We start from the raw sequence: 23,811 nt of genomic DNA, 5'->3' as shown, positions 1-23,811 counted from the left end.
TAAGCATATTTTCTATGTACAAGCGGTTTATGCAAGTACGAAATAGTCCTATCTTTCCATATGGCATGCGAATTGAGTTGGTATTTCGAATAAAACTGGGAATTTTGCAAGAAAATGGACCAGGGGTCCAAAATATATAGGGGTCCAAATTATATTGGTTACCCTATACACCGTTTTACATAGCCAATCAGCATGAAACCTTTTGTGTTCAGTAGATCACATTCACATGATAGAGCTACATTCATTTACTCGTCCAAATTTATTCAAAACGTAAGAAAAACAATTCATTTTCCTTATAATTTTAACTCCCATACACCTAATTTGGCCAGAGCACTCTTAATTTGTCCACTCCCATGAGAAATCAATGCGATTGGCCAATTTAGGAACCGAAGATAAATCTCTGGCCGAAACTGGTTCCGTTGGCCTATATTGACCAACTAGATTTTCAAAGCGAAAAATTGTTATAGCTCAGTTTTGATATTTTACACACATAATATGGATTGAAAGCTTGCATTTGACATATTTGTAGTATAAATACGGCTTCCCATTTAATTTTTATTGACATTTTCTCTTACGCTGGCCAAAACCGGTGCTTTTACCCTACTAGTTAGAAAGTGTCCAAAAGGCCAATTCTGGAGGCCATTGAACGGTTCCCACGACATCCGGAGTAGTGGTCAATTTATGTTTTTGGTAGAACCAAGCCATGCGGCACATAAAAATTTGCAGAATTTTATAACAAATTGATCCAAGACATTTCTATCTGATTCTGACAATATTATCCACATGGGTTCCCATTAAGATCCTGGGAAAGTAGCTAATTCATTCATTTTATAGAACCGTATCACGCGATTTATAAAACTTTTCAGAATTTCATACAGAACTCATTAGAGATGTCTTCAATTATCTGAGACAACGTTGACCACCTATTAGTTTCTTAACAGATTCCGGGATTCCCGTTGAATTGGTCAATTCAAGCATTTAATGCAACCCTATCATGCGACACATCGAACTTTTCATAATTTCATACAGAATTCATGACATATTCATTTAGTTTCCTAAGTCAATAATGGCAACAGGTTCCGGGATTCCCGGAGAAGTATCCATTTACACCATTTGATAGAACTGAGCAAAATTTACAGGATTCCATAGAAAAACCATCAGAGATATATTCAGTTACCTAAAGTAACATTGGCCACCAAGCGCTTCCGTAACAGGTTCCGGGATTCCCGGATAAGTGACCAATTCAAAAACTTGGAAGAGCTGAGCTGCCGTGAATCGCAAGTCAGTTCCATCTGCATTTTCGTCATAAATGAGTTGAGTTCAGTTTTCAACATATGTTTCAATACTCTTTCAGCTGCTTTAATGAGATAAGATGATTTGTTCGGAAAAAGTAGGAGAAAAACAGCAATTCAAATCGTTCCACAATAAAAAGTATTCACATATCAGTCCCCCTAAAGATTTCGGCACCGTGTAACACAAAAAAGAATCGATGATCATGATCACCTTTATATTTTTCTCAAAAAGATATCGTAGTGAAAAGCAAATTGTGAATATTTCATTAAGATATAAACATGTTCCAATTCTCTGGTTTTTTTTTAATATTCGTTTGGAAAACAGGTTTGGAAAATTCACACTCCATTTTCTCAATGCCTACTTTTACAGATGGGACTGATTTGCGATTTACGGCAGTGAGCTGTGCAACAGAACAAAATTTGTTGAATTCCATACAGAATTCATTATATAACTGCGATGAAGTTCAGTAAGAAGGTTGATTTGTTCGATAAAGTTTTTTGATTGGTAGTCTGACATGTCTGATAAGTTCTTTTGTGGCATCTGAGGAGAACTAGTGAACCGAATATTTCAAAACCTTGTGTAGCTAAATGCTGACAAATTTAGGGAGAACTTTTGATTCACTTCGGCAGTTGGGTTTTTTGAAAGCTAATGAGCTCATATTGGGCCACAACATGCCTCGTATCAAAGTGCTACTTCTTGCAGAATTTGGTAGGCATTGTCGACAAAAATGTTAGATGCTTTTCAGTTATGAACCATTGAATTTTGTGTTTACGATTTTAGAATCCTTTGATATTTGTTTGCTTTGCCACATTATGGAGAAACCACATGAACTTGATTTAATTGGATAATGGTGAATGAAAGTACAACTTTTCCCAAAGTACCAATCATCAAATTTGAGTTAAAAATCTTGAGGCATATTGGTTTTAAATATTTGATGCTCATAAATGCCAACTAGTGACACTTTTCCATACTAATCACTTAATCAGGGTGCTTGGCTTAACTATCAACTCAACAAAACACACAGCCTGCTATTTGATCTTCATCCAGAAATAAATGATTTTTATTTTAATATTCACTAGTTTCTCCTACTGGCAATATATGGAACCAACTGAACAAGCATTTGGTACCCCTCGAACAAATTAACAACGTTGCCAAAGACACTAGGTTTCTATCATAACTCATACTTGAGATATATAAGTTTGAAATATTTGATGCTCACCAGTGCTTCCTACTGACATTTGTTTTTAGTTAGGCAGACATACAACTTATAGCACTTGATTCAATGAGCAACTTTGTTGAAGTAAGCATTCTCCTAAATACTCAATATCTTCAGATATAGAACGTCATAACAAATATATGAGCTCCATATAGAAATTTTTTTTTAAGCTAGCGCCGTCATGCGTTGAAATTCTCAACTAACCATTGTGTACTATGTTCGTCCTTTCCCTAATACAAATCTTCAGCGAAAACAAAAGTACAATTTGATATAGAACCCCATCTGAGATATAAGCATCCAAAGTCTCGAAAGTTCGCTGTTTTCGGACCTTTTTTAACAATAACTCTTCCCCGAATTTTATTATATCTTTAACTTATATTATAAGTATCACTTTTGCTTTCTAAAACTGCAGAAAAATCGAAAATCCATTAGTATTTCGAGATTACAGTGATTTGAAGTTGGGATCAATATGACCCCAGTGCACAGACAGCGTACCATTTTCATAAAAATTACTCTCGAAAACTATTTTTCAAGATAATTGATACAATCCGTTACGCAAACAAAAAAAAAATCAGTATATCGTAATCAGAGGAAAATTCTACGTCTTTTATGGATGGCATCTAATGATGTTTGATTAAGGTGATTATAAACCGAAGCCAAACATTGAATTTTCAAGTGCACAAGATGAGAGTATATAACAACAGGTCACGTTGAAAACCAATCAAATTCCTTGCTTGCTGGTGGTGACCTGGGAGGGAGAAACCGATACAAAATTTCTGTACGTCATAGTGAGCCGGGATTCCGCTGTCACGTACTGTCACTGTGAGCCCAGATCTCAAACATTAGACTAACATGGAAAAAGCGCGTAACTGATTAAACCCATTTTCGCATTTCATCAAAAGTGACAAAAATCGAATGAAAATCAATTCATGCTCATAATGCAAGTAATGCCACGTAAGCACCTGTCAGTCAGATTGAATATAACGCATTGAAAAACGCATCGTTTTACTTTTTCCAATGAAAATTAATATTTAGTGCATAGAAAACTTTGGTCCTTTTTCCATGTTTGTCAGGAAAGATCGAAAGTACACAACAAAAGAAAACTAGCGATTTTCCTCAAGCCTGCCTTGATTGTTGATGGCAAGCTGGAGTTATCTTGCAGTTCAAACAAACGTTGTCTTATATTTCGTGTGTAGTATCTGTGCCTCCCTCCGAGATGGCGACCAATAGGATAGATTTTCAACGCGGAACGCTGTTTGATTCTCAAGTCTTGTGCTCTTGAAAATTTGAGGTGTGGCTTCGTTCTATAATCACCTTAATGGATGAATGTTTGTTGGAAAATTCGCTATAGAGAAATTTTGTCATTATCGTTTTAGTTAGTTTCAACTGTATTTGTCGTTAGTCCGAGAGGAATTCTTGAAATTTGAAAACGGTCACAAATTGACAGCTGCTGAACACATACTTAAGTAAATGTAGATACTACACTACCGTAGATACTTAAGTAAATGAAAACCAAATTTAGTAGTAAACCATTTAATTTTACTAGAGTTTGTATCGTTTGACAGATACGCGTATTTCAACATACTGCCTATACATACTTGCATAACAGTCCCATATATATATATAGGAAATCCCATAGAATATGGGACTGTTATACAAGTATGGGCAGTGTAGATAATTATAATAAATTGTCAGCTCGAAACGTATTTATGGCAAGATAAACGCATATTTGAACATCTTATTTCATAATATTAGGATGCATCAATATTTGCGCATATTAAAATATTTTCCATCGATATTATGAAACAAATCTGAAGGCTTGTTGACCGTGTGGCTAGATTCCTAAATAACGATTACGCTTGGTGTGGTTGAGCAAAAAAAAAAATGAAACCAAACTCTAATAATTACGCAAAACCGCCAATTTAGATATCTGCAACGTTTTTTTCCACTTTCAGTTACTTCCCCGCATGCAAGGCCGGTAGAAAACGTTATGAAAATTGACAAACGTCCCTCGGTAAGCCTATAATTGAATCTGTCTCTCGATTCACTTGCCACACATTCTGTGCTGGCGTTGAGTGGGTTAATGTGCATTTTTAGCAGTCGGTGTGCAATTTGCGTTTTGGAGCCGGTGTGCATTTTAGCCTAAACTAATTCTATATTCACAGATCTGTGCCAGTAACAGGACGAGGTTTGCTCGCTAATTTTTGTACATATCACATAGAACTTTCTCCATGGGAGTGTTTCCGATTGTTTTTTGAAAGTAAATCGATTCGATTTTGTGCGAATTGATGATTCGAAGCAGTGGCAGCATCAGCAGCAGCCGACCGAACCGGGCAATCTGGCCAGGGAATTGAGTGCGGGAATGCTGCGCTAGCATGACCTAAAACGATATAAATAATTGAACGAAAAATCCATAGTTTACAAATGATTGGTAAAGTACCTGAGCTTGATCTTGTAGATTTTCGATTTGAACTGGATCCTTCAAACCACGAGCCTCGGAACGAAACAGAACGATGGCTTTCATGCAAGCAAACTCTGCCGGGTCTACCATTACTGATTTGAAACGGCAAAGTGTGTCGTTCAATACCCGCAAATCTTGTGCAAGCTAAAAAAAATGAGTTTCTTGATTAGACTTACTTATAGTTTCTCGATACCACAATCCACTTACCTGTCCTGGTTTAAAAACTCCGGAATTATTAACGCTGGAACAGTGTTCGTTTAGCGAAAATAACGTACAAGCTGAAGTGTCGATTGGCATGCACCATTGGATAGCATTCAGCAGGAACAGTTCTGACCAAGATTCTTCTAGCAGGATAACCTAAAATGTGAGATACTTATTTTTTATGGTACATTCATACGTGAGCACCATTCTCTGTTACCTGATCCCTAAAAGTTAAACTAGCAAAGCTGGGCAAATTTTTGGCCCACTTAACGGCCATAAAAAGTAGCCTCGCGCTGGTCTCATAAATGGTTTCCTGGAAGTTGAACATCTGAAATATGGGCGTCTTTTAATTCATTCACATTCATTTAAGCTCTGAGAAAATTCTACTTACCGGACTTTGACCATAAAGCGGGTGATTCACCAAACTTGGGATGGTAACATTACTCTGCACCGGTTCCGCATCTTCATCATTTGTAACGTCAATCGAATCATCTAGAATGAAAAATAAAGAAATCAGTCAGAACAGAATGTTTAAATAAGGTTTAAAGACAAAAAAAAAATACGCAACTAGGGTTGTCATGTCTATTACGGCTTAACCCTTTGGGGCCTGATTTTTTCCAAGAACTATTATACAGTTTTTTGAACGCCTTTCTATAGTTTTGGTGCTCAAAATGCTAAACATAACAAGAAATGATGACAAATATTTTTTTGGGAGGTGCTAGGTCTTCCAAACTGCTCTTGAGTTCATAACTTGAAGTCTATGCTTGTAATAACAACCTTGTTCATCATACCGTGAACTGTAATCTACCGTATATTCTGAACCTTCTGAGTGTTCAGCAAATATTATCAGATCATTTCGAATGTTCTAGATTATCTTACTTGTCGGGATGTTCAGTACATAAGATCTACAACGCGATGAGAGTCAGGATTTAGTGGTAATAAATTAATAACCACGAAACGAAGCACTTCCGAAACATGGTGTATTCGACAAAGTTTCCAGTCATAATTAGCGACATCTATTGGGAAGCATCCATAAATTATGTCACGTAAAAATATACTATTTTCAACCCCCTGCTTTTCACCTTTTGTTTGAGAACAGTTTATGAAAACGTCAGTAGAGTCTAAATGCGTAAACGAGTAGAAACACGTTTTGAATATATGTGTTTGTCGACGAATCTTCTTCTTTTTTCTTGGCATATCGTTCCCACTGGGAGGAAGCTGGCTTCTCAGCTTAGTGTTAGTTTAGCACTTCCACATTTATTACCTGAGATCTTTTTCAGCTAATGACCTTTTTGCATGGATATATCGTGTGGCAGGCATGCGCCTAAACTCTGTGCCCAAGGAAGTCAAGACTCTTTCCTTTACGAAAAGATCCGGTAATCGTCATACAAATCTCGAGCTCTACTTCTTTTTAGCAATCGTGCAACACGACTAACTAGTTAATTGGACGCAGTGATTCAACACCCGACTAAGAAGAAGAGAAGAACACGACTATCCGTGTAGAGGCGTCACTACTGTACTGTCACAGACAAACAGACGTAACACTCTTGAGAAGCTCATGGTACATGCGTTTAACGATGAATTTGAATTTCAGTGTTCAGTGAAGTGAACCTGGTAGATTCTTCTTCTTCTTCTTGGCGTAACGTCCCCACTGGGACAAAGCGTGCTCCTCAGCTTAGTGTTCTTTGAGTACTTCCACAGTGTGGCAGGCACGAAGATAAAGGGTGTCCACGATGAAATTGCCACACACAAAATTGATTCGCAAAATTCGAGTTTTCATCCGATTGCCATCAAATTTTCAGGGATTGAGAAATAACTATTAAACTTCATTTTACCATTTTACTCGTATTTTATTAACAGTCCATACGGAAATGCCCGCAACCTTGGCCTTAACCCCGGCCATGAGATTCTGCACAACCTGTGAATCAACCGTTTTTTGCATGTGAACCCATACTTTCTTCAGTTCCTCGACTGTCTTCACTACCTTAGGTCGTTTACACACTTAATTTCCGAAATCGACTTCAGTAAAACGGATTGCCGAGAATCCAACAGCCGAATCTCGGTAAAATATTTGCTGAATCTCGGCAAAACTTTTACCGACATTTCGGTAAACCATTACCGAATCTCGGTAACGTTTGCCGAAATCTCGGTAAAAAATTTGGTTTGCCGAGATTCGGTAAAATTTTAACGATATTTCGGTAAAAAGTTTACCGAGATTCGGCAATTTTTTTTACCGAAATTTCAGCTGTTGGATTCTCGGCAATCCGTTTGCTGAGGTCGGCAAAATAATTTAAGGTGAAGATGAATCGAAGCCAAACTTCATATTTTCAACAGCACGGATCTGAAGAACCAAACATCCGTTTAAGCTGAAAACTTAATCGATTGGTCACTAGCTGGTGGTGACCAATCGATTAAGTTTTCTGCTCAAACGGATGTTTGGCTCTCCAGATTCGTGCTCTTGAAAATTTGAAGTTTGGCTTCGATTTATCTTCACCTTAAGTGTGTTAGAAGGTGCTGTTTCATAAACGCCCAGTACTTCTCGATGGAGCGGAGCTCCGGAGTGTTGGAAGGGTTGAACATTTTCGGCACGAAATTGACCTTATTATCCGCATACCACTTCAGCACGTCCTTGGAGTAGTGGCATGAGGCCAAATCCGGCCAGAAGATTGTTGGGACGTTGTGGGCCTTCAGGAGAGGGAGCAGCCGCTTCTGGAGGCACTCTTTCATGTACACTTGTCCGTTCATCGTGTCCTAGGTCACGAAAGGTGCACTCCGCTTCCCGCACGTGCAGATGGCTTGCCACACCAGGAATTTCTTCGCAAATTTGGACCTCTTCTGAGTGCGGACATGCTCCGGAACGCTGAACTTATCCTTGGCCGTGAAAAACAGGTTGCCGGGGATCTGTTTGAAGTCGGCCTTCTCATATGTTTCGTTGTCCATGAAAGTATGGGTTTACATGCAAAGAACGGTTGATTCACAGGTTATGCAGAATCTCATGGCCGGGGTTGAGGCCAAGGTGCGGGCATTTACGTATGGACTGTAAATAAAATACGAGTAAAATGGTAAAATGAAGTTTAATAGTTATTTCTCAATCCTTGAAGTTTTGATGGCAATCGGATGAAAACTCGAATTTTGCGAATCAATTTTGTGTGTGACAATTTCATCGTGGACACCCTTTACTCTATGCCCAAGGCAGTCAAGAATATTTTCATTACGAAAAGATCCTGGACCGACCGGGAATCGAACCCGGAACCCTCAGCATGGTCATGATGAATACCCGCGTCTTTACAGCTTCGGCTATGGGGGCCCTATATAACATGGTAGATTATATAACTGCACTCTATTTAGCGAAAAAAAAAACACTGCCACAAGGGCAGATTTGAAGTTCTGAGCTCCAGGATAGTTTGGAAAAGCTTTTGAGATTCTCAGAGGTCAATAGATTCCGTTTGAGTTGAAAATATTATTTTTTGCAGCGTTGCCAGATCTACGGAATTTTCCGTAGATCTACGGAATTGAGCACTTTCTACGAATCCGTAAGATAATTCTACGGAAAATGTATATTTTCTACAGAAAGCTACGGAAATTGTGGGCTTCGTGGCCGTGCGATTAGCGGCGTCAGTCGTTTAAGCGTATTGTGTCACGGGGTGTGAGTTCGATTCCCGCTCCGGTCGGTGAAAACTTTTCGTCAAACGAAAAATTCATCACTGGGCTATTGGGTGTTCCATGTTGTCCGTTGCCTAATGTTAGTATTCGTTCAGTCTGTGCAGCCTTTGGCTGAAGACGGTGTAAATTGTCTTTTTTTTTTTAATTCTCATTATTCTACGGTAATTTACGGATTTTTCCAACGGAAATCTACGGAATTGCAATGCCGGGGATCTCTCCCCCCGCTTATCACTTTTCGTCTACGAAATGTCTATCATAAGGATGCTTTGACGTGGATTAGTTTTTCCATAAATAGTTGGAATCAATTTTTGGCCCATAGCAGGGCAAAAGTTCGAATCTGCGGGGCAAAAGTTCGACCCATGTATAAACCCACGGAAAATTTTTCAAATTTCCTGAAATCTACATATTATCTTCAAATTTAGCGAAATTTGCCTGATCGTGCGAAAAATGTCACAAAAATTTTACATTTCCCTTAGTTTTGCGAAAAACTGCTATTTTTTGGGTGTATTACAATTAACCCTGTTTTGGTCATTTTTTGATAAAAATTTAGTGTGTATTTTTCGGCAAACATAAGTTTACGGCTGGTAGAAAGTATGCCTGGCACAAAACTATTGATATTTTGTGTTTTAGCCAACGAACTTTTGCCCCACCGGTGGGGCAAAAGTTCGAATAAGACAATCAATTTTGAAACTGTTATAACTAAAAATGGGTATATATTTTGACACAAGTTTGTTTGGCAATGTTATAGCCAATATGATGAAGGTTCGCTGTATGGTATTTGTTTTGTTTCATCTGCTATTATTTTCCTGGAAACATTGATTATACCACTAAGGTCGAACTTTTGCCCCACCTTACTCTACTAATTATTCTATTTGTCAGACTTATGCATGTTCAGGATGTTCTAGGTTGCCAAGTAGGACATTAAGGCATACACCTATTTTTTTTCCCTGACAGGGAAGTATATTTGCAAGGACTTTTCCAAAGACAGTAAATTTTATTCATTGGTTCTTTTTATACAGCCATTTTCCGACTGCGGTCATAAATGACCGTGCCGGCCCCAAAGGGAAAACTTTGATCATTTTAGCGAGAAAAGTTACTGGAACAAGGGTAGACCTGAAGTTCTGAACTCCAGGGTAAATTGGAGGGCCTGGAATATCACCAACGTTCCTTGAAATTGGTCTGTGAGAAGGTTCAGTGAACATGGTAGATTATATAACTTCACTCAGTTTAGAAGGAAATATTACTGGAAAAATAGTAGACCTGAAGTTCTGAAGTCCTGGGGAAATTTTGAAGGATCTGCAATACCTCAATCGTTCCTTGAAACAGCATATTGATCCATGAGAAGGTTCAGTCAACATAGTAGATTATATAACTTCACTCAGTTTAGAAAGAAAAATACTGGAACAAGGGAAGACCTGTAGTTCTGAACTCCAGGGTAATTTGGAGGGCCTGGAATACTCCAAACGTTCCTTGAAATATCTTTTTGATTCGTGAGAAAGCTCAGTGAACATTAAATAACTTCATCGTTTAGTAAGAAAAATTACTAGAACAATTGTCTGAATTTCTGAACTCCGGGGTAATCTGGGTGGCTCGGAATACCCCATACCGTTCCTTGAAACAGCTAATTGATCCGTGCGAAAATTCAGTGAACATGTTAGATTTTATAACTTCACTCAGTTTAGCGAGATAAATTACTTGAACAAGTGCAGACCTGAAGTTCTGAACTCCAGGGTAATTTGGAGGGCCTGGAATATCCCAAACGTTCCTTGAAAGAGCTTATTGATCCATGAGATGGTTTAGTGAGCATGTTAGATTATATAACTTCACTCAGTTTAGTGAGATAAATTACTGAAACAAATGTAAACCTGAAGTTACGAACACTAGGGTAATTTGGAGGGCCTAGCATACCCCAAACGTTCCTTGAATTAGCCTATTGATCCGTGACAAGGTTCAGTAAACTTGGTAAGTTATATATCTTTACTCAGTTTAGCACGAAAAAATACTGGAATAAGTGTAGACCTGAAGTTCTGAACTCCAGGGTAATTTGGAGGGCCCGGAATACTCCAAACGTTCTATTGATACGTGCAAAAGTTCAGTGAACATGGTAGATTATATAACTTCACCCAGTTTAGCAAGAAATACTACTGGAATAAATGTAGACATGAAATTCAGATTTCCAGGGTAATTTGGAGGGCCTGGAATACCTCAAACGTTTCTTGAAGTAGCCTTTTGATCCGTGACAAGGTTCAGTAAACATTGTAGATTATATAACTTCACTCAGTTTAGCGAGAATAACTACTGGAACAAGTGTAGACCTGAAATTCTGAACTCCAGGGTAATTTGGAGGGCCTGGAATATCCCAAACGTTCCTTGAAATAGCTCTTGAGATTCTCAGAGGTTGGTAGATTCTATTTGAATTTGTAATGTTATTGTTTTTAACCCAAACAATTACTGTTACGGTTGTAGATTTCAAAGAGTGTGCTTCAGGACAGTTTGGACGTCCTAGAACATCCCAGGACCATCCCAGAATAGAACAATTCCTCAAAGTAGTGTAAGAATACAGAAATTTCATTGGAAGCGTATATACGAAAAAAAAAGTTCTAGGTGTTACAACACTGAATGATTCTAGTTAAATAAACTTAAAGAAAAAACGGTTTCTATTTTAATCCCATTGCATAGTAAGGCATCTGATATCAAATGACTGATTGCAGTCAAAGAGCAAACAAAAACAGCTGAAACTATTATATTTTTTGGAACATAATATTGACTAAGCAAGGATTTTCCATAGAAATGTGGGCTTCGTAGCCGTCAGGTTAACGGCGTCAATCGTTTAAGCGTATTATACTACGGAGTGTAGGTTCGATTTCGTGAAGGTTCGCCCCTGTCGGAGGAATCTTTTCGTCAAACAAAAATGTTTCATCTTCAATGAATTCCGTTGTATTATATAAGTGCAGCCTTTGGTTTAAGACGGTGTATATTGTCTTTTAAATATGGATGAAAAATTCCTCTGAAAATTATTACAAACCGGTATAGAACCCGTTTGTATTCTAAACTAGCTTGCTAGGAATCCACAGAATCTTGCTTAGAATTCTTTGAATCTTACTTAGGAGTAAGATAGGAATTCATCTACTAAAGAGCTTGCTAATAATTTTGAAGATAGCACTTGAACTTTTAAGATTCCGCTGCGATATTGCAGAAAATTCTCAAGTTTCCGATCGAAGTTCTCAAAAGGACTTTCTAGAGTGCCACTAGCAATCCCCACATTCCTCTGGAAACCTATTCAGAATCCTCAAGATCTTACCAAAAATATTCAAAATACAATTAAGGTGAAGATGAATCGAAGCCAAACTTCAAATTTTCAAGAGCACGGATCTAGAGAACCAAACATCAGTTTAAGCTGAAAACTTAATCGATTGGTCACTGGCTCGATTAGGTTTTCAGCTCAAACGGGTGTTGGGTTCTCTAGATCCGTGCTCTTGAAAATTTGAATTTTGGCTTTGATTCATCTTCACCTTAAGAATCCGCAGTATTCCTCTAAAAATTCACAGACTGCCTTAGAAATCTTATGAGTTTTCAAGGAATCGACAGATTTTGCACAGCATCCACAATATACATTCTCAGGACATAGGACATAGGAGTCAAAAAACGTAAGGATTCTCCGGAATCCAGTTAGACAACCCCTAGTCCCAGCCAGGGGTCACTCGTTAGGAACATTTTGATAATTTCATGCGGCAAGCATACTTGAATTAAATCTTGATATGGTGGGCTCGATGTACCAATAACCGCCTAGCTAAGAACAAATATTCGTATAAAATCGAAAAATAACGCTAGCGTCATTATTTTTACATCATCTGAAAGCTTTTTATCTTGGTTTTGTGGAAAAAATATTAAAACTACGAAAACTCATATGTTTGTAATTATTATCGCTTGTGCCACTATAGGAATAGATGTGCCTATAGTAGCACTATTTCTAATTTATGTTCCTATAGTAGCACTAGCATCACGGCGTTGGCAAAATACTAATCAAAACCGTATTTTTACAAAGCTTTTATATTTTTCCTACAAAGTGTGGATCAAAAGCTTTCGTTTGATATAAAAAAAAAATCTTAATTCATTAATTATTTCGTATAATAAAAAATTGTTTCTCTCAGTAATGCTACTATAGGACCAATAGGTTTACTATAGGCGCAAAGGAGCTCAAATTTTAAGCAAAACTTATTATTTCGATCATTTTTGAACAAAATCAAGCTGTGTATCAATGGTACTTAGATAAATTGCTCCTGACCTTCACTAAAAAAATTTTTTGAAGAGATTTATAGCCAAACGGCCGTAAAAAGCCACTAGTGCGACTATAGGGGACTGTCCACTAAGGGAACACTAACCCTACGTAGTATACTCTAGGATGAGTAATACTGGATTACAATGTTGGATCGTTTCTTGGAAAAGGGATTTGCTTCTTTTGCTATGGTATGTCATAAGCAATGCATGTAGTTGCATGTTTGATACCATGATCCAAGAACTCCATGAATAATGAATAAATTTTAAGAATGTGATGCAAAAATTAAAAATGTATCATATAATATATCAAGCTGTCCAAAACTGGGGGACCGAAGTGACCAACATTGTAGTTTGTCTACATTTAGTTTCGATATGGTAGAACATACATATTTTCAAACTACAGTCATCTCTCCATTACTCGATATTGAAAAGACCATCGAGTTAGGGAGGTATCGAGTTACAGAACACAAAACCAGTGCAACTGCGATCTAAGGAATCATCGAGTTAGCCATGAAAACTAACTTTTACTATGGTTCTCTAACTCGATATCGAGAAACGGAATATCGAGTAAGGGAGAGTTAACTGTATGATTATATTCGACCATGTTTGCGTGATCCAATCTATTTTGCTATATTCAAAATAATTACTAATGAGGTTCAAACACACATCTCTACTTTTTCAAAGAGGCATGCATATTTGAAGTATTTTTTTTAATCTACGCAAACGTTGTTTTCCATAGTTCGCTTCCTATGATATACCATCTTGATTGGACCATGATTTATCATTTTTTTTTCGACGGTGTCCAGTATTGGGTGCTGTCCGGTAGAGGGGATCTCCCCCCAATATGGTTTTATAGGGTTAACCAATTCAGTCTCACGGATATGAATTAGTTGACATCTTCATTATGTTAACTGAAAAAAGTAATACGAGACCATTTTAACTTTTATCCTTATTATAAATGTCGAGTATCCAAATTGAAAAAATTAAACTGGAATGTAAGTTTAAAAACCCATAGCCCATTAACATAAGCGCAGCTGATACGGAAATTAAATGCCAGATCTCAATCCTCAACAATATCATGCCTACGCAAAAATTCCAAAGATTAACTTTCAACAAATCATACATTCGCTCGCACCAGATGTTGCTCACTAATGCGTGGTTCACGCCTCCTGGGACCTGTTTCAGACAAATCACCGTCGGCACATTGCTCAATTTCGGTTTCAATTTCCAACAAACAATCTCCCAATGCAAATCGGCTGACTTTTCTCCCCCTTCCCCTAAATGTGACCCGCGAGAAGCCAACCAGTGAAAAAAAACCTCACTACGCGCATTGCAAAACATTGGTGACGGCGACGGCAGCAGCGGAGACTAAACGGCTGTTAAACGGCTATAAAATTTCAATGAAAAACTCGTTTGTGCTCTTTCCCGGCAAATGGCTCCGAATTGGAAAAGTTTACAGTGGCAAGTTTTCCAATCTCCAAACGCCTTTCCACTGGCTGGGAGGAGGATACATGAGGAGGCGCGCACGTTCAGGTATTGTGAAGCATTTAAATGATTATTGCTGTAATTTATGTGTAGTGACGGGCGCCTCCAACTTTGCGAGAAAAAAACGCCGATTTTTTGTTTGCGAAGACACCGATCGAGAGTCACGTGGTAGGCTTATTACGGTGAGCCGTCGTCGTCGGAAAAGTTCACCCACCCACGCGGTTGACTCTCAAGAGAGTTCAGCTACAAACACCACACCGAGATTGATTTTCCAAGACGTCAACAAAATGTTTGATGCAAAATCCCTTTTGGAAAGCTTTTTATTTGATTGAATTTTTATTTTCTTCCTTTTGTGCCGAAAGTCTTGGGAGGAAATCTTACTGATTTGCATTTTAGAGGCAGACGAAGTGGAATCTTTCCACTGTGAGGATGTTGGATTTGTTGGAATAACTTTTGTGCAAGTGCTGTCTGATCAAATTGAGGGTAAGGGTTGGGACAGTAGCAAAAAAATCTGTGGGTGATTATGCATTTTGGTCTGGAGACCGACGGCATAAATTTTAATATTAATTATCTGACAGATGGAAGGGGCGCGGTTAAAGATAAATTTATTGGAAAGGATGAATCAGAATATTATAATTTTTAAACTTGTAGCATTAATGGAGGCTGTAGCCTTACACTAAAAAATCTTAGATTTACTAGTAACGTAATTTTAGTTTCAATCATGTGAAGCCATTTCTAATGAAATTATTCAATGATAAAACCTACACAGCAAAAAATTCTTCAATTTACGCGTCACTTATTTTTAGTTTCAATCATGCAAATCTATTTGTAATGTAATATCTAATCTATTTCGGGATAAAAAAGCGCCGCCTGGAAGAATTGGAGTGCGAAGAGCTGTGTCGTTCCCAAGAAACGCGTAAGTTCTACAAGAAACTCAATGCATCCTACAAAGGCTTTGTGCTGCGAGCCGAAATGTGCCGGGATAAGAATGGAGGTATCTTGACGGACGAACGTGAGGTGATTTAAAGGTGGAAGCAGCACTACGATGAACACCTTAATGGCGCAGAGGAGGAAAACCAAGACAGCAGGAGGAATGGCATCAGTACGGCGGATGAGGGAGACGTGCTAACTCCCACAATAGATGAAGCTAAGGATACTATCAAACAGCTCAAGAACAACAGAGCAGCTACAAAGCATGGTATTGGAGCGGAACTTATTAAAATGGGCCCGGACAGATTGGTCACTTGTTTGCACCGATTGATAGCCAGGATCTCGGATACAGAACAGCTACTGGAGGAGTGGAAGGAGGGAGTAATAAACCCAATATACAAAAAAGGTGACAAGTTAGAATGTGAGAACTATCGAGCGATCACCATTCTTAACGCAGCCTATAAATTACTTTCCCAGATCATCTTTCGCCGTCTATCGCCACTGGCAAGCAGATTTGTGGGAAGTTATCAAGCCGATTTTGTGGATGGGCGATCGACGACAGACCAAATCTTTATGTTGCGGCAGATCCTCCAAAAGTGTCGCGAATATCAAGTCCCTACGCACCACTTATTCATCGATTTCAAAGCGGCCTATGATACCATCGACCGCGAAGAGCTGGACGAGAAACTGACTAGACTGATCAAAGCATGGATGGATAGTGTACAGTGCTGTGTGAAGAATCGGGTGCATTTTCAGACCCGTTTGAAAAACGCAAAAGACTTCAACAAGGCGATAGTCTTTTCTGCCTCCTGTTCAATATTGCGCTAGATGGTATTATGAAATGAAAGGGTTTCAACATGCGAGGCACGATCTTCAATAAATCCAGCCAGTTCATCTGTTTTGCAGACGACGTGGAAATTGTCGAAACAACGTTCCAGGTGGTTTCTAAACAGTATACCAGGCTGAAACGAGAAGCAGACTGGGTTGGATTGAAGGTATATACGTCGAAGACGAAATATCTGCTGGCTGGAGGAACCGAGCGCGATAGAGCTCGCATTGGCAAACGCGTGATGATCGACGGTGATGAGTTCGAGGTGGTGGCCTAATTTGCCTACCTCGGTTCATTACGTCGGATAACAAGTGCAGCAGAGAAATTTGAAGACGTGTCATTGCCGGAATTCATGCTTACCTTGTAGTCTGGCAAACTTCACTTCAGTACTAAGTGCAAAATGTACAAGACACTGATAAGACTGGTAGCCCTCTACGGGCATGAGACGTGGACAATGCTCGAAGAGGACCTGCAAGCGCTAGGAGTTTTTGAGCGACGTGTGCTTAGGACGATCTTTGGCGGAGTATGTGAGAAAGGCGTATGAAGGAGAAGATTGAACCACGAGCTTGCGTAACTCTAAGGTGAACCCAGTATCCAGAAAGTCGCCAAAGCTGGAAGGGTAGAATGGGCGGGACTCGTTGTGAGAATGTTGGAAAATAATCCCGCAAAAATGGTGTTCACCTCGAATCTAGCCGGTACAAGACGAAGAGGAGCGCAACGAGCTAGGTAGTTTGACTAAGTGGAGCAGGATCTTGGATATGTGGGGCGATCGAGAAACTGGAGGTTAGCAGCCATGGATCGAATAAGTTGGCGTAACATTGTGCCGCAGGTCATGTCTTGAAGGACGTAGCGCCATCAAAAGTAAAAGTAAAGTAGGGCAAAAGTTCGAGTTGGGCAAGAGTTTCTTTTTAAGATTTCTAGCTCAATCCAAAACAAAACTTACAAATGTAATGGTGGTTCAAATGCAATGCAAGTAAGAGACTTTCATTCCAAATATCATGAAAATCGATTAAGATTTGGAAAAGTTATGGCTATTTGTTGTTTTTCGACGTGAATATTGTGATATTTGGTCAAACTTTCGTTGTATGAAACCAAATAAAGATAAAATCTTTATCAATATTTTATGTAAGGGCGTTTCTAGGCCTATCATAAGGATGCTTTGATGTTTATTAGTTTTTGCATAGATGCTTGGAAACAGATTTTGGCCCATAGTGGGGCAAAAGTTCGAATCAGCGGGGCAAAAGTTCGACCCATGTATAAAATCACGGAAAAAATTTCATATTTCCTAAAATCCACATATTATCTTCAAATTTTAACAAAATTTGCTTGGTCGTGCGAAAAATGTCCCCAAAATGTTACATTTCCTCTTAGTTTTGAAAAAAAAAAATGCTATTTTTAAGGTAAAATACAATTAACCCTGTTTTGGGCAATTTTTTGTGTGTATTTCTCGGCAAACATAAGTTTACGGCTGGTATAAAATATGTCTGTCATAAAAGTATCAATATTTTGTGTTTTAGCCAGCGAACTTTTGCCCCACACTAGATTCGAACCCTTGCCCCACCGGTGGGGCAAAAGTTCGTTTTAGACAATCAATTTTGAAACTATTATAACTAATAATAAGTAAATATGTTGTCACAAGTTTGTTGAGCAAAATTATAATTAATATGTTAAAGGTTCACTGTATGGTATTTGTTTTGTTTCAATTGCTATTGTTCTCCTGGAAACATTGATTATACCACTAAGGTCGAACTTTTGCCCCACCTTACTCTAAGTAATGTATTATCCAATGATAAATCCTACCAACACAGCTATTTTATCCAACATTGCTAACGAAATCCTAAATATTGAACGCAAAACGTCTTCTCTCAAAGAATGTTGCAAGCAAAACCGCTCGGTTTACATGATTTTAGACTGATAAATAAATCATAAATAATGCACATGGAATGACCAAGCCGTCGATCTACCCATGTGCATTATTTTTGGCAGAATAATCAACGTATAATCGTGTAAAGCGAGCATTCTCGTTTGCAATTTCACTTTCAATAAGCAAGAAAGCATGCAATATTGACGAATGTTGGATGCAAGATCATGAAATGTTACAGTTGTACTCAAGCTTGCAAGCATTCCTGAGTGCAATGAGGCAGTTTATCAACATTTTTTTCTTACTTTTATTTGTTAGGCACTCCATGCACTTGGCCACTACGATGCCGAGTATCATATACATAATCTATTTATATCCTAGTAACTAGGACCTAGTTCTTATTGCTATTTCTCTCATACCGAGCAGGTAGAGGAGAGTGCTGCCGATGGTCCAATCCATATCGAAGTCCATTGGTGTGCGGTGGTTCATTTTGCCATGTTTATGTATCGTGTGAGGCAACAACCTATAAAGAGGGTCAGTGTGTCTCAGTCACCATCCGATACTGACGAAGAGTGGATGTGTTCCCTACTACACAGTCCTTCGTGCGGCGTCTTCTGGTGGCTGGACGGTATTTTTTATGTGGTGGGATTTGGAATCGAACCCATGAGCTTCCGCTTACGAAGCGAAAGCGTAACCTCGAGGCTACGGGACCCCAATATACTGCCCATAAACGCATAATTGTCCCATGTGAATAGGAAATCCAGCAAACATGAGGCTGACATGCGTTTATGGGCAGTATATCCAACATTGCTAGCAAAATCTTTAATACTGAACATGAAACGTCTTCCTTCAAAGAATGTTGCAAGCAAAATAATACATAAATTTACCCAATTAAAATTCAATCATAAATAATGCATATGAATGATTTCATGTACATAATTTTTGATATTCAGCGTAAAATCGTGCATTCAACATTCGCAAAAATTGCGTACCTACTTGCATCTTATAAATGAAATTGCAAACGAGAATGCTCGGTATTCTCGTTTGAAACTTCATTTATAAGATGCAAGTAGGCACGCAATTTTTGCGAATGTTGAATGCAAGATCATTAAATTGTTTCAGTTTTACTCGAGATTGCAAACATTTCTGAAAGCAATTATGCAGTTAACATTATTTATCGTTGAATATTTAGTTATAACTCGTCTGGTAAATTAAATTTGGTTGTTGATAATTTATCATTTTTATTTTGTATAAAATCATCCACCTACACTTTTTTTCCAAATGAATACCGGACTCCATCGTCGTCATCTCACAATCTACTCAAGCAAAACAATTCCGCCACCACTCTCCGATGGTCATCACTTAATCCTTCTTCATACATCATTGGGGTGTCAGGACCCTTCAGCAGTATTACAATATCCATAACGCCATAAAATCGCACTATATCATGCACACGTTCCCCTCGTTCAAACAAAACGTTTCACCCTTCAACCGGCAATTATTTATGCGGTATTAAAATACCGAAAAGTGACAAATAGTTATTTTATGTTCCGTCCATATACGGGAAGCCCTCTCTCTAACCTAGTCACCCTTCGCCTTCCCAACTTCATTAGTCAAATTAGGTTGTAGTATGTGATTTCCCTTTCCGCTGTGAATGCGACCGAGATTCTCCCATATCGCATCTGCATCAAATTATGATTATTATTTTATGGTCTTCTTTTGTGTACGTCATATAACACGCTCTCTTAAATTGAACCATTTAGGATAGGCTTGCCCAACCTTTCTGAAAGTTAGGCAAAATCTTAGAAAAAAAATTGCACATCGGTCCAAATATTTCGGTTCACTACAAATTGGTATGTTTCAACTTTAAATTAGTAGAACAGTCAACGGGCCAGATATTAGACGAGTCCTTAAACTCAGCGGGCCGCACAAAATGACTCCACGAACCGTACGTTGGGCACCTCTGATTTAGGAGAAAACCCTTTCCCCTCTACCTAGGAGCAGAGTGATAAAACTTCCATCAGCTTGATTGAATTTTGCTTACCATCATTATCGTTGGCGGTGTCCTCTTGAAGGATCGGACTTGCTGACCCGCACGAAGACGTGCTATGGGTATGCTGTTTGACCGGAGAGTTATCCTGACCGGTTCCCCCACCGGTGCTATTCGGACAGCCCCCGTTCGAGTTTTGATGCGCCGGAGATCCACCCCCACTGGGCGAGTGCTGTTCACTGGTGTTCGAATGGTTCGACGATTGAGTGGCGTTGAGATTCTCCGTCGAGCTAAGGTTGTTGTTGCTAACTAGGGGGCTGTTGTTGTTGTTGCTGTTGTTACTATTGGCACTGACGATGGCTGCAGCTGCTGCCGCCGCTGATGCATTATGGCTCGCCACGCTGACTCCATTCAGACCCAGCGAGAGTCCGTTGGCTAGGCCGTGCATGGCGTGGTGCGGATGGTGCGGGTGGTGATGCGGTAAGCTGTTGACCAGCGACGAAACTTGGCTATGATGGTGTAGGAACTGACTGGTTGGAAGCGCTGGGGCTGGCAGGATGCTGGGACCGTAGCGCGACGGTGAGAGCAGGGCGAGGGATACCGGCGGGCTGCAAAAAGAATTGAATGGATTGAATGGCATCATTATTACAGGGTGATTACTATTTTCTGTCAGTAAAGTGCACGCTCATAGAACAAAGATGCAAACATGAATACTGTTTTATGATTATAATATTAGCTCGCAGATTTTGATTAGATCTTTCATAACCTAATTGTTTGTGCGACGAATATATTTTAGTTATTATTTCCAGATGTTTTATCTCTCATATCTAGCAAGTTAACATCACTTTTAACTATCCATATGAAAAATTGCTGATATTAAGCTTTTTCCACCTGAGAAATATCCATATTGTACGTACGTATTCGACATTCCCACGGCACAATTGAAATTCATATCCCAATTTTGCTCAATTTGATTATCACGAGAGCGGTGTAAAAGGCATGCTGTTGGTAAAAATAAAAATCCTCTCAAGGCAAAAAACGCCCTCAAAACGGAGACACTTACCCAAAAACTCCAACCGCGACCGCAGCTTCCCGTAGGGCACGTCCTTGTTCCATATCACGCAGCGCCTCCGGTCTGATTGTTGCCGTATTACGTGGTTGACGCTCATTTTGGACTGCTGCTCGCGTGAACGATTATTTCCAGCAACCAGCAAAGGGCCGCACATGCAAGGAAAATAAAGAAAAAAAAAGCAAAAATGGTAAAACGCCTCAATCAGACAACGATGATCATGAACCATGGAAGCTGCTGTCACTAAGGACTGTGCCGAAAATTCTTCTGTGACAGTTGGATATATTGCCAAATACTTTCCGGTACAGTCCTTACTGGTGCAACATGCGTACGTATGAGCGACATTTTTATGCATAATTAATTTTCTCAGATGATGTGATTTACCCTGCGCGGTTTTTTTGTGAGTCTTTTTCAGACTGACGTGTGCGTTGGTTTAAAGATTAACACTCTTCAAGGGTTAAACGAGCGCGGACACGTGTCGCTCCTCCGGCAAGGGGTTACCTCCGAGGTGGGCCTCATAAAATATTCCAGCTTTCAGACTATGTGGATCTTCCTCATGCAATTATTATGCACAAATTCACCGCACCACTTGGAGTTTGGTCGGTTTGCTCATAAACAGTATTGAACCAATTTGCAGTAAATAGCGTTACAATAATTAGTGCCTTTGTAGTCTGCTGCTGCTGCGTGGCGACATGTGTTGAGTAATCAAGGGGTTGACAACGCGTGTCTCAAACTGCGAGAAACATTACGCCCAGGCCTAGCTATCGGAATCGTTATCGACGCTTCAGTGAAACCGGGTCAACCGAATTTTTGGAGCTGGGTGGAAGATCATTTGAATACACAAAGATTGTTGTGTGACACTTTGACGCTCGTCGGTTGTTCCGAAAGTTTGAATTGGTGTACTTTGTGATGTTGACTTAACCTAGACGGGATTCATTTTGTTTGGTAAAAAGTGAAAGGAAAATTTAGCTGTGGAAGAGTCCATAGAACACATAGCAGAGAAGCAAACATTGTCCCAATTTAAAGGTACATAAATTAAGATGAAGGAAGATACTTAGTAGAACAGTACTACAAATAAGAAACAGTGTAGGAGAGGAGCGGGTATTTGTGAACGAAGTAAAAACTGAAATTTCAATGTGCATAAATCTGGAAAATCAAATACGCAGATCCAACGATTGATTGAAATTTAAGAGTAAATTGGCTTTTTATTTTTCAGGAAGAGTTGGGAACAGAATATTTTCTATTCGCTTAACGTGTGCATTGACTTTAACTCAATTTTAAATGGGTTTCTCAATTCAAGCATGTTAAAAGGCATTTGAATATTCAAATTTTTTATCCATTCCTTAAAGTAATTGGATGCTTTTCATCACGCCAACCTTTCATAAAACGGCCTACTTTCCTGCACTGAATTATGCAGTCATAGCTCAACTGAAATGAGTTGCGTAATGATTATCACGCCAGGTTTTCTTTCATTACGAAACTGTTTGAGTTTCATTACGCAACTGTTTTTGAACTGTTGGGTAATGAATTCATGACACGATAATTTTTAGAAATAATGAAATAATGCTGAACGCATCCCGTTATTTAAAAGCTCTCCGGTCGACCTCTTTCAAAGTCCAAGATTCGTGGCCGTACATAGCTACCGGATGAATTAGAGTCTTGTACAACGCGAGTTTGGTCTTCGTCTGTAAGCTGCGGGACTTTAGCTGATTACGAAGTCCGTAAAAAGCCTGACTCGCAGCTGCAATACGCCTTTTTACCTCGCGGGTAACATCATTATCGCAATTCACTAGAGTTCCAAAGTACCGTAAAACGGGGTAATTTTGATAATGCGGGTAACTTTGATAATGCGAGACTCTCAACATACTAAACGAAATAACAAAGTTCCTATTAATCTGTTAAGCAAAACGAATGCAAAAGTAAAGAGTATTAGTATGACACTTCATGTTAAAGCTATTTCCGTTGGAATCAAGTACATTTGAGGATTTATATGCAAATATGGAAAATTTATAAGATTTTAGCAATTTTGAAATGCTCTCAAACAATCTGTTCTACGATCACTATTTGATGAACTCATAATGAGTTCGTCACTTATACTTGACAGCCTAGTTATAGTAGAACTCGAATTCGGACTCGAAACTCTTAGCGAATACTATTTTTACAAACTGGGGCCAATTTTGTAATCTAAGTCAGAATTTTCCATATAGCGTTAAACGCCTAAAGATATGCAACGCCCTACAAATGTTCTATAATTCATTCAATTTTGTTCGAGTGATGCTCCATTATCAAAGTAACCCCAAAACAGAAAACCGACATTCGATTATATGAAAAATTATATATCCATTAAAAATAAATCTTTTGGAAATCTATCAACTGGAATCGATAGTTAGGATACCAGAACTTGTTTTAAAAATATGAATTAAAATTTTTTGAAACAACATGCATAAATATTCAAGTTTTCTTCGAAAAAACTATCAAAGTTACCCCGTTTTACGGTACACAAATTCTTCAACTACTTCAAAAATATCACTACCT

General features: G+C 38.8%; 1 protein-coding gene across 1 annotated transcript in view; it reads right to left on the bottom strand.

Moving 5' to 3' along the window:
* Positions 1–4,128: 4,128 nt before the first annotated feature.
* Positions 4,129–23,811, bottom strand: part of LOC5568884 (photoreceptor-specific nuclear receptor) — a 115,957-nt gene continuing 96,274 nt past the window's right edge. Inside the window, exons 5-11 of the mRNA XM_021845788.1 lie at positions 21,271–21,385; positions 20,262–20,815; positions 5,563–5,663; positions 5,389–5,499; positions 5,178–5,327; positions 4,950–5,114; positions 4,129–4,889 (exon numbers count right to left, since the gene is read on the bottom strand). Coding sequence (XP_021701480.1) covers positions 4,707–4,889; positions 4,950–5,114; positions 5,178–5,327; positions 5,389–5,499; positions 5,563–5,663; positions 20,262–20,815; positions 21,271–21,385 — 1,379 coding nt within the window. The 3' untranslated portion in view covers positions 4,129–4,706. The remainder of the gene's footprint in view (positions 4,890–4,949; positions 5,115–5,177; positions 5,328–5,388; positions 5,500–5,562; positions 5,664–20,261; positions 20,816–21,270; positions 21,386–23,811) is intronic.

This window comes from Aedes aegypti, chromosome 2, assembly GCF_002204515.2.
Source record: "Aedes aegypti strain LVP_AGWG chromosome 2, AaegL5.0 Primary Assembly, whole genome shotgun sequence".
Classification (NCBI taxonomy): domain Eukaryota; kingdom Metazoa; phylum Arthropoda; class Insecta; order Diptera; family Culicidae; genus Aedes; species Aedes aegypti.
This window is presented reverse-complemented; position numbering and strand designations above follow the sequence as displayed.